The sequence below is a fragment of the Helianthus annuus genome, chromosome 17, assembly GCF_002127325.2.
Source record: "Helianthus annuus cultivar XRQ/B chromosome 17, HanXRQr2.0-SUNRISE, whole genome shotgun sequence".
NCBI classification, from domain to species: Eukaryota; Viridiplantae; Streptophyta; class Magnoliopsida; order Asterales; family Asteraceae; genus Helianthus; species Helianthus annuus.
In genome coordinates this window covers 182,859,557-182,871,500 of record NC_035449.2, presented here as the reverse complement: position 1 = coordinate 182,871,500, position 11,944 = coordinate 182,859,557, and the positions used below count along the sequence as shown (strand labels likewise).

General features: G+C 35.9%; 2 protein-coding genes across 2 annotated transcripts; one reads left to right on the top strand and one right to left on the bottom strand.

The window, feature by feature from the left end:
* Nucleotides 1–315: 315 nt before the first annotated feature.
* Nucleotides 316–2,922, top strand: LOC110920921 (endonuclease 2). Its single transcript, XM_022165156.2, has 8 exons — nt 316–624; nt 733–834; nt 1,760–1,815; nt 1,897–1,980; nt 2,052–2,144; nt 2,234–2,301; nt 2,380–2,453; nt 2,741–2,922. The coding sequence occupies exons 1-8, from the start codon at nt 339–341 to the stop codon at nt 2,833–2,835; spliced, it is 858 nt and encodes a 285-aa protein (XP_022020848.1). The 5' UTR covers nt 316–338; the 3' UTR covers nt 2,836–2,922.
* A 159-nt stretch (nt 2,923–3,081) lies between these two features.
* On the bottom strand, nt 3,082–11,666 carry LOC110920920. Its single transcript, XM_022165155.2, has 5 exons — nt 11,365–11,666; nt 7,674–8,801; nt 5,373–5,464; nt 5,150–5,268; nt 3,082–3,345 (listed from the first exon to the last, which is right to left on the bottom strand). The coding sequence occupies exons 1-5, from the start codon at nt 11,552–11,554 to the stop codon at nt 3,267–3,269; spliced, it is 1,608 nt and encodes a 535-aa protein (XP_022020847.1). The 5' UTR covers nt 11,555–11,666; the 3' UTR covers nt 3,082–3,266.
* Nucleotides 11,667–11,944: the final 278 nt, after the last annotated feature.

Sequence of the window (11,944 nt, the reverse complement as noted above, 5' to 3'; positions counted from 1 at the left end):
TTTGCCCTGATAATTGGAATGAATTACATATTCATTAAAAAAATTAATTATTAACAATTTAATGTTTTCCATTTGTTTTTAACCGTAAAAAAATATATATATTATTGTCATTTTCTGCCTGTTTCCTGCAAAAAAAAACAAAACAAACTTCTTTATGATGTCAACACATAACAAAAACAATAATCTTGTCAGCATGTAAACAAATGTGAACATATTAACCAAAAATAACAAACAAAAGCATATATTCCAAAAAAGTCTGTTATTGTAATCATACCTTTCACACTTTCCACATCATATATAACAATCACCCAACAATACCTCCATCTTCATTTTTACAAATGGGGTCCTTTAGATCTCTTGCATTAGTGTTACTAGTTGTGTTTGTTGCACCGGTTGCGGTTCGTGGTTGGGGTGTTGATGGTCATTTCATAACGTGCAAAATAGCTCAAGGAAGATTGAGCCAAACCGCGGTAGAAGCGGTCAACAGTTTATTACCAGAATACGCAAAAGGCGATTTGGCGAGTTTATGTTCATGGGCTGATCATGTTAAGTTCAGATATCATTGGTCTTCGCCGCTACATTACATTGATACCCCTGATAATCTTTGCACTTATCAATATAGAAGTAAGATTTTCATTGTAGAGATACACAATATTTTTTATTTTGTTTTATTTATTTATTTTTATTTTGTTTAAAAGTGTTACTTGGGTATAATAATGAAATGATATGTAGGGGATTGCAAGGATGAAGATGGAGTAATGGGAAGGTGTGTGGCTGGTGCAATTATGAACTACACAACACAGTTGCTTGACTATGGCAAACAAACATCTGATTGTATGTCTTTCTATCTATCCTTGTAGATCAATAGGATTATATTAGAGATTTTGTTTTTTTTTTCAACCAATCTAAGATCATTCAAAGAAGAGAAATTACCTAACAATGGCAGGTAAACGGGCGACAAGCTGCGCCGCAACCCCTTTTAGTACATAGAGTTAAGTTCACGTACAAAGAGTCTTATCGTACAAAACATACGAAAGGCATGAAATAACAAAAAAAAAAAAAAAAAAAAAAAAAACCACGGTGGCATTTTTGTAATTATTTGATGGTAGGGTAATTATTAAAAGTACTCTACAAATGATCTTGTAGGGTAATTTTGTAAAATGATCTTTTATGATAATTATCAAAATTACTCTATAAATGATCTTGTAGGGTAATTTCGTAAAATGATCTTATAGGATAATTATTAAAATTACCCGTGAACACCCTATGTAGCAAACTGTTTTTCTTATAAATAAAATTGGGCATGTAATATACATATTTTCAAGAGTTTTGAGCCTAAAAAACCAAACAAAACGCCGAAGGATTCTTCTTATTTTAAATAAATAAATTTCCTAACACTAAATAACATGATGAAACTGAAACTTAATGAAACAACATGTGTATAAATTTCCTACATATGTAACAAATGAAACTTGATCTATTATTATTTTTTAAATATTCACTTAGCGTTTTTTTTTTTTTGGCTGATGACGCTAGAAAATATGTATATTACATGACCTAATTTTTTCTTACTAAAAAATACGTTGTGTTATGTTACACAAGGGTTTTCACGGTTTTCTCAACTAAAGTGAGTTTTCACTCTAACCCATCCCGACTTACTATAGATATAATTATATAAATTTACATCAAGATTCAAGAGGTTTAGGTTAGAAATCATATTTGTTTTAAAGCTGAAGAATAACTTAACTTTGACTTGTAGATAATCTCACAGAAGCACTGCTCTTCCTTTCTCATTTCATGGGAGACATTCATCAGGTACCCCTACAATGTTTCGAGTTTAATACGAACAACATTATTAATTTTTTTCTAAATAAATGGACCGGGTTACACTTACAGCCGTTACACGTGGGATTCACTTCAGACAGGGGTGGAAACACAATCGATGTCCATTGGTTCACACGAAAAGCAGTACTTCATCATGTAAGTCTTAAAAAAAATCACAAATTCATCGTCGTCAACTTTTTTTGACCAATAAAATGTGCCGAATGCAGGTTTGGGATGATAGCATAATCGAGACCGAGGAAGAGAGGTTCTATGGATCTAATGTCGACGATCTTACAAACGCAATTGAGACCAACATAACGGTATTAGATGACTTTGTATTCACTCTCAAAACTAAATTATTTTTAAAGTTTCTAGCGTTTTATTAATCTTTTAATCATTTTTGTCGTAGAATGTATGGGGCGATCAAGTTAAAGCATGGGAGAACTGCAGCGGAAGTCAGAAAACCTGCCCGACAACGTAAAATAAAAAATTCCTTAAATTAATACCTAAAAAAAAAAGAAATGTATAGTTTTTGACATTGAAGACTTTGAACAGATATGCAACTGAAGGAATAAATGCAGCATGCAACTGGGCATACAAAGGAGTTACAAATGGTTCAGTTCTTGAAGGTAATTCATGTTTGTCTAATCGGTCAACGTTTGACCAGCGGCGAAGCTTGAAAATTTCCACCGGGGGGTCGGAAGTCACTGGACCTAAAAATTCTATATAAGTAAAAAAAAATTATAAAAACCGGGGGGTCGAAAACGTATATACCTAAAAAGTTCTATACGAAACTTACATACATAACATTACTGAGCGAAAAGTTCGGGGGGTCAGGCGCCCCTCCCGGCCCCTTGAAAGCTACACCCCTGCGTTTGACTACATATATGATTCAAGAAATTGTGTTATTTTGCAGATGATTATTTTCTATCTCGTTTGCCGATTGTGAACTGGCGATTAGCACAAGGCGGTGTTAGACTGGCAGCAAACCTAAACCGAATATTCGGATAATGTCATAGTTTATATTGTAGCGAAAACGTTTGACAAAGAAAGATCAAATTTATTTGGATCATATTGAATTTAAACTAAGCTGCATCACACTTACGATCACTCGTATATTGAAACAACTTTACACGGCACACAGGTACATAACCGGTTTTGTCGTAAAAAATGCCTTTCGAAACAAAGATGCTTGACGACAAAAATGCCCTTCGGACACGTAAAAGAAGATAATTATCTAAAAACAAAGAATCGATGTAAAGAGAATATCAACACAATACCCATAAAAAAGAACCGAAAAACGAACGTTCAGGAAATACAGTGCTACGCAGCAACTTTATTCATTTACAACTTTACAAGATGTTTTTTCTACATGTTATTTATTCAAAGCACAACAGACGACCATCAAATCACCACAATCGAGAAAACACAGCCTGATTCACTCACACAGTTTTCTTTACCACAAGAACCGGGCACTTCACGTTTTGAACACAGTGATTGCTGACACTACCAAGAAAAGCCCTGTTTCAAGTACCAATATATGGTTAAAAAAGTATTTTCCGTCTAATATGACTTGCTTAGTCGAGTCCAAAGGGTCATGCATAGTAATGTCATGATCCCGAGATCTATCATCTATGAATGTAGTTTTTAAAAGACTTGGTTTTGCTATTCAAAAAGGGGTTGCAGCACAGCTTGTTGCCCGATTACCTTCTATTTCGATGTAATTTCTTATCAAGTTTAATATATTTAAAAAAAAATGAATGTAACAAATTTCAGCTTTCAAAAAAAAAAAAGAGTTAATTACTATTTTCGTCCCTGAGGTTTGTCAAAAATAACAGTTTCAGTCCATTAGTTTAAAAATTGCGAATTCAGTCCATTAGTTTCATTTTCATAACCATTTCAGTCCACTAACTTAACTCCATCCATTTATTTTGTTAACTTTGAGTTAACTAACTAATTCAGGGACGGTTTGCGTCAGTTTTACAAACACAGGGACTTAAGTGTAAACTCTAAAATATTAAAACAAAAAAAATAGTAAATTCCAAAAAATCAAAAAAATTCCAAAAAACCAAACAAATTCCAAAAAATTCTAAAAAATAATAAAAATTCTAAAAAATCATAAAAATTCTAAAAAAATCTAAAAAATCCGTTTCGGCGCAAACTGTTTCGAACCCGAACCGTTTCGAGCTGAACCGTCCGTACCGTTTCGACCCGAACCGTTTCGAGCTGAACCGTTTCGACGCGAATCGTTTCGACCCGTACCGTTTCGAGCCGAACCGTTTCGACCCGTACCGTTTCGAACCGAACCGTTTCGACCCGTACCGTTTCGAAGCCGAACCGTTTCAAGCCGTACCGTTTCGAGCTGAACCGTTTCGAACCGAACCGTTCCATATCGAATCGAACCGAACCGTTTCGAGCTGAACCGTATCGAACCGTACCGTTTCGACCCGAACCGTTTCGAAGCCGTACCGTTTCGAAGCCGAACCGTTTCGGTTCGATACGGCACGGTTCGCGTCGAAACGGTACAGCTTGAAACGGTTCGGTTCGATACGGCACGGTTCGGTTCAAAACGGTTCAGCTCGAAACGGTTCGGTTCGAAACGGCACGGTTCGGTTCGAAACGGTACAGCTTGAAACGGTTCGGCTTCGAAACGGTTCGGTTCGAAACGGTTTGGCTTCGAAACGGTTCGGTTCGAAACGGTTCAGCTCGAAACGGTTCGGCTTCGAAAGGGTACGGGTCGAAACGGTTCGGCTCGAAACGGTACGGTTGAAACGGTTCGCGTCGAAACGGTACGGGCGGTTCAGCTCGAAACGGTTCGGGTCGAAACAGTTCGCGTCGAAATGGTTAAGCTCGAAACAGTTCGGGTTTGAAACAGTTCGCGCCGAAACGGATTTTTTGGATTTTTTAGAATTTTTTAGAATTTTTTTGATTTTTTAGAATTTTTATTATTTTTTAGATTTTTTTGGAATTTGTTTGGTTTTTTTGGATTTTTTTGGATTTTTTGGAATTTACTATTTTTTTTGTTTTAATGTTTTAGAGTTTACACTTAAGTCCCTGTGTTTATAAAACTGACGCAAACCGTCCCTGAATTAGTTAGTTAACTCAAAGTTAACAAAATAAATGGATGGAGTTAAGTTAGTGGACTGAAATGGTTACGAAAATGAAACTAATGGACTGAAATCGCAATTTTTAAACTAATGGACTGAAACCGTTATTTTTGACAAACCTCAGGGACGAAAACAGTAATTAACTCAAAAAAAAAAAAAAAAAAGATCTTGAATCGTAAAATATTATAAAAATATGAAAATAGTAATACATTACTCACCTCTTCAGAAATCCACGACTACTGCTACCCAACACGAGAAGCTGGACCTTTAACTTTTCAACCGCTTCATAGATGAGCTCTTTCGGATCCCCAACTTCAGTCATCGTCTCCGCAGTTATCTGTGTAAGAAACATAATCATAAAATTAATAAATGTTAGCGAGCACATCTTTGTTTTCGTCAGTTTAATCGTAGTGCGATTTGTATAGAAGTTAAAGAGTGTACCCCGTATTTATTGCAGAGATCCTTGGCTTGGTCCAACAGATTAAGAGCAACTTTCTTCTGATTTTCTTGAATATTTCTGATGAGCTCTGGAGCTGCAAAATAGAAACAATGCGTAACTAAAAATTAGTTGCCAATTTATATATGTTGTTATGTACTAATAAGTGAGCTGAGCAGTAATAAGGATTGGGGTTGTTAAAACAGTTAATTGGTTAGCCAGGTAGTTAAGCAAGTCGGTTATTAGTCAAATATAGAACTATATAATCAGAAATAACAAACTCTCTCTTAACTCTCTTCATTGATAAGCTAGGAGAATAATTGGTTATGATGGTTATGGTTAATCGATTTTGATGGTTATAACCCTATCACCAATCTGAAACTCAATTGGTCTTCGTCTTTTATCTGCGTAAGATTTCTGTCGGTCTTAGGCCGCTTTCAAATGAGCCCAAACCGCATCAATTTTCTCGTTAGTGGTTCTGACTACATCTTTGTGGGTAAGTTCGCGAGGACCCACTTCACCCCAACATACCGGGGTTCGACATTTTCTGCCATAAAGCATTTCGTATGGAGTCATTCCAATGGTTGAACGGTAACTGTTGTTATATGAAAATTCAACTAGTGGTAGATAGACATCCCAGCTACCGCCAAAATCAATGATACATGCCCGTAGCATATCTTCTAGCGTTTGAATCGTTCTTTCGCTTTGCCTGTCTGTTTGAGGATGGTATGCGGTACTAATAAACAACTTAGTACCCATTTGTTCTTGAAAATCACGCCAAAAGTTTGAAGTGAACCGAGTATCTCTATCACGATGGATACCGGCACTCCATGGCGAGCTGCGACTTCATTCGTATATACCTCCGACATCTTTTCAGATGTGTACGTCTCATGAATCAGAATAAAGTGAGCACTCTTCGTCAGTCTATCCACGACCACCCAAATGGCGTCGAATCCACGAGTTGTTCTCGATAGTTTGGTTAATAGATCCATGGTGATATGTTCCCATTTCCACACTGGAATGTCTAACGGTTGAAGTTTACCGTAAGGCTTTTGGTGTTCTGCTTTTACTTGTAAACAAGTTAAGCATTTTTCAACATACTTGGTTATATCTCTTTTCATTCCGGGCCACCAATAATTTTGTTTCAAGTCTTGGTACATCTTGGTAGCTCCCGGGTGAATGGAATAGCGTGATTTATAGTACTTCACACAAACGGCGCGCGTGGTCCGCTTCGCTCTTTGAATATACGAGACTGTCGTCAATGAATGCTATCACCGACTTGTCTAGCATTGGTTTGCAAACGCGATTCATGAGGTCCATGAAAGCCGCAGGTGCATTCGTTAATCCGAAAGACATTACTAAGAATTCGTAATGTCCATATCGCGTTCGGAACGCCGTTTTTGGTATGTCTTCTTCTTTCACCTTCAACTGGTGATCGCCCGACCTTAAGTCGATCTTTAAAAACCAACTTGCGCCCTGCAACTGATCGAATAGATCGTCGATCCTCGGAAGCGGGTATCGATTCTTTACCGTAAGTTTATTTAACTCCCGGTAATCAATACACATCCGCATGCTTCCGTCTTTCTTCTTTACAAATAATATCGGCGCTCCCCACGAAGAGACACTAGGCCGAATAAATCCTTTGTCGAGTAGGTCTTGCAATTGCGACAGTAATTCTTGTAGTTCTGATGGCGCTAATCTATACGGTGCCTTAGCTACCGGTTTTGCGCCCGAGACTAACTCGATTCCAAACTCTACCTCACGCTCGGGTGGTATCCACGGTAGATCTTCCGGAAAAAACATCTTCAAACTCTCGTACGATCGGTACGTCTTTAATCTCTGGTGACTCTCCAGTCGAATCATATATGTAAGTCAGGTACGCCTTACATCCATGTTGAACAAGCTTACGAGCTTCCATCATCGAACATACTATGGGATTACAACTCTTTTCCCCATAGATAGTAACATGTTTTCCGCTCGGAGATGTTAATTGTATCTCCTTACGGTAGCATATTACTTTTGCGTGGTATCAAGATAACCAATCCATCCCGATTACCACTTGGAATTCTCCCATCGACATGGGTATTAAATCGACGAAGTATTCTTCATCGTCAATGCTCAATTTGCAATCCGACACATATCACAAACAATGAAACTTTTATTATTACATATTTCTACTTCTAGAGGCACAGGTAATTTTGTTAGCGTAAACGTAGGGTGTTGAATAAATCGATGTGAAACAAAGAATCTATTCGCACCCGTATCAAATAAAATTCGTGTTGGAATTGAATTTACAATAAATGTACCTGAAACCACATCGGGTTCAACTTTGGCCTCGGCCGCCGTTATGTGGAAGGACCTTGCCTTTGATCTCGGGGCTTCGGTCTTCGTGTCGGTTGTTTCTTTATTTCCAATCAACTCTGGGCACTCAGACATTTTGTGTCCCGGTTTGTAGCATTTATAGCATACCGACACTTTACCGGGGCAATTAGAAGCCACGTGACCCACTTTCCCACACGTAGGACATGGTTTATTCTTGAAATAGCACTCACCCCGATGAGGTTTTCCACATGTCTTGCATTGAGGTGACCCCCCTTTGGTGTTTCCTTTCTTCGGAGTCTCATTTGGCCTTTGCTTCTTTGTAGGGCTTGGATTTGCATCCAATGCCCTTCTTTCACCCCTTTCTATTTGTCTCTTCAACTCGATCTCCCTTTCTCGTGCAGCATTTATGATTTCCGTAAGATGTCCGTATTTCGAGGGAGTCATAAACTCCCGATACTCCACACTTAACATGTTATTATAATAGTAGATCTTTTGCTCCTCGGTTTGAACTAGCTCGTCACAGAATCTGAGCTTCTCTAAGAACACCCCCGTAATCTTGTCTATCGACTCGCCCTTTTGCCTTAACTGAATAAACTCTTCTATGATCTTGTTGATCATGGCTTCTGGGCTGTGATGTCTAAGGAACGGTACTTTGAATTCCTCCCACGTCATAGTTCTCGTGGCCTCGATTCCTTGTTCCTTTTTAAGATTGTCCCACCAATCTCTCGCTTGACCTCTTAATTGACCGATCCCGTAAGCCACGAAGTCAGTCTCATCACAATGGGTTCTCTCGAAAACCCCTTCAATATCACTAATCCATCGTTGACAAACGATTGGATCAACTTCGCCATTATAAATTGGGGGTTTACATGCCATAAACTCATTATATGGGCATGCTTTCGTTTTACCCTTGTCTCTTTCTTGCATGAGACTCTCCTTCAGTTCGTTTATCTTCTCTTCTACCACCGATGAGATCGTGGTTTGTAGTCTATCGATAAGCTGTGGTAGACTAGCTTCTAAAGCTTTTCCGACTGCTTTGGAAATCTTTTCTTGCATCTCTTTAGTTAGGTGAGATGCCGTATCATCTCCGGTTGCACCAGACATTTCTTTAACTGAAATGTCCACAATAGTTTGATCAATAACTTATTTAATTTATTTCCATTCCATTACATGGAAATTTATACTCATCACACTTAATCATAAGTGGTGTATTATTCTTTTTCGGTTTGGTCAAGTATATAACTTGCCTCACCTTTATGCTTAGTGTATTTCCCGGGTTCGAGCGTATTAATACACTCTTCCCAAACACTTTTATATCATTTACTTCTTTAAATCTTTCAATTAAAACTAATTTATAGTTAGTTCTTACCGGATGTCTTGATCAAGCTTTGAACCGAACACATTTTGTCTTAATCGAATACGGGTCGGTTAACCATGAATTTGCGTCTAGATAGAAATAACTCAACAATTTTTTTGACCATGAAATAAATTGTAATTGCACTTTTGTATATATTCATGTATTACATAGTATTAAAAAAATACCATAATCTATAATATTAATACCGATTATTACTGAATATTCAAACAAAAAGATATGATATAAACAATAAATTCAAACAAAATTCAACCAAAACGATATGATATAACTCATAAATTTTAACAAACATTTAACCAAAAACATCAAATATTAAAAAATGGCGAAAAGTCCAAAATCCGACAAAGATTTTACTATATGTTGGTTCGGTTCCGTTATGGTGGGTGTAGAAACATTGGTAACCATAACCGACCCGCTACTTTCGGTTTTCAAAAAAATAATTAACCGACCCACCGGTTTTTTATTTGGTTCGGTTTTGTCGGTTCAGTTTTGTCGGTTAATTCGGTTTTTTGCACACCCCTAGTTATGATGTTATCACATATATTGTTGGCAGGGGCGGACCCACCCCAAGCCGTGGGAGGGCGGGCGCACCCCTTGAAAAAAAAAGTTTCAGTGTTATTTTACGCCAAAAATCCCGACCGCTCCCCTTAAAATTTTGTAATCGCACCCCTTGAGCTTGGACCTCATGATAGAGAAGATATGGAAAAAAAAACCAAACAGAAATAAAAAAATATGTTCACCGGAAAAAATGGTGGAAACAAGAACTCTACGGGGGCAAATGAAGAAGAAAGAGAAATAAGGGGTATTGTACTATTGTTCTTTTTAATATGGACCCACTTAAAAATTAGAGTATTTTATTTAGGTTAAAACACGTGTGTCAGTAGAAAGTAAAAGACAACATTGTGAGTGGCTCCAATTACACCAAAATTGTTAGTAGAACTAGACCTATATTTTAAACTTTAAATATCTTTATTTTATTTACCATATATAAATTTAATTTAATAACTGTGTATGAGTTTTGCTTTTATTTTTATTTTAAACTTTTCAAATATCTTTATTATATCTGATTTAATTTATTTATTATTAATTTACTTGATTAAGTTTCAATTATTTATATAATTATTCATCACAACTTTTATTGTCCTTGTCATAAATAAACATGTTTCAAAAGTTATATATGTAAAAACGTTTTAATCAGATGTTTCTTACAATCATTAGACATCAACGACACTTCAAGAAAGTTGAGTAGAAGAATGAGATTGTTGTTTCCTATAATCAAATCAATAAATTATTATTTGTTTAGTATTTGAGAGGATTGGAAAAATGTTTTAAAAGTTATATATGTAAAAACATTTTAATAAGATGTTTCATACAATCATTAGATATCTAGGGCACTTCAAGAAAGTTCAGTATAAGAATGAGATTGTTGTTTCCTATGATCAAACCAATAACTTATTATATGTTTAGTATTCGAGAGGATTGGAAGTGAGGTGAAAATACATAAAAGAACGTTTTTACAAGTACTAAAATGAAGTTGTTTTACAAAAAAAAAAAAAAAAAAAAAAAGCATGATATGTTAAATACTTAAATTTATCCTATGATCAAACCAAGAAATTATTATTTGTTTAGTATTCAAGAGGATTGGAAGTGAGGTGAAAATACATAAAAGAACGTTTTTACAAAGTTTTACAAAAAAAAATCATGATATGTTAAATACTTAGATTTAAAGTGAATATGTGATAATGTGAAGTTGAGATATGTTATTGAGTTATTGACACTTATGAATGAGAACACGTCTCCAATCCGATCCGAACCGGAAAAAATATTATATACCAATAGACAAAGACCCTTTAAAAATTTCCGCACCCCATGAAAAAATTTCTGGGTCCGCCACTGATTGTTGGCCCGGATCGATATCAAAACACTAATATTTTGTGGAAACTCCCGACGACTGACTCTTTTATAATATATTAAGAACAGAAACCACTCATAATACAATGATCCTAACCCGTATTTATACTAATAAAACTTGATCAACAAGTAACCCAAATTGCAACTTCAACCCCCCTTTTAACCCTCAACTTATTCATTTAAAGTGTTGTAAAAATCGGGATTGATGGCCATTAAATTTCACCTAGTCGGATCTAAAATCGGTAATTGTTCAAAGACAATTAAGTTAAGTCAAAATCCTTTGAAAAATTATACTTAAATATAATTTATAAGTTGGTAATTTTGAAATTTTTGTGTGTTAAAACCTAATGAAAACATAACATGCAATTAAGAAAAAAAGAGAGACGTACGAGTGGCGCCATAAGCAGAGGCTTGGAGATAGCTGTAGTCAGAGATGGGTTGAACGGTGAAAATGAGGAGGTGGTTGTTAGCAATGGAGTCGTGAAGGTTCTCAAGGGCCCACTCAAGAGCATAGCGGCTGTATTCGCTCTGGTCGATTGCCACCATTACTTTCTTCTTCTTCTTCTCTTGATCCTCCATTTCAGTTTCTTAGATCACTTTTCTTGTTTGGGAGTGTTTTAGGCGGTGGTGGTTTTGGTTTGGTTTGCACCAGAAGGTTCGGGTATGTATGAGTGTTTTAGGTGGGCGGTACCTTGTATTAATTATTATTACAACTGTAAATGCATATCTAAATCCTTCAACCATATAAATTTTATTTATATTTATTTCATTAATATATTTTTTTAATACTAATAACCAATATATATAAATATCACTTATCTTTATCTTTATCCTTATCTTTATTTTAATATTAATAAATCCAATTAATAATATTATAAATATCTAAATCTAATATCTAATAAATTATTAATATCCTTTGTTTTAGACCCTTTGTTTTTTAATTATTAATAATATTACCCAAAACTTTTA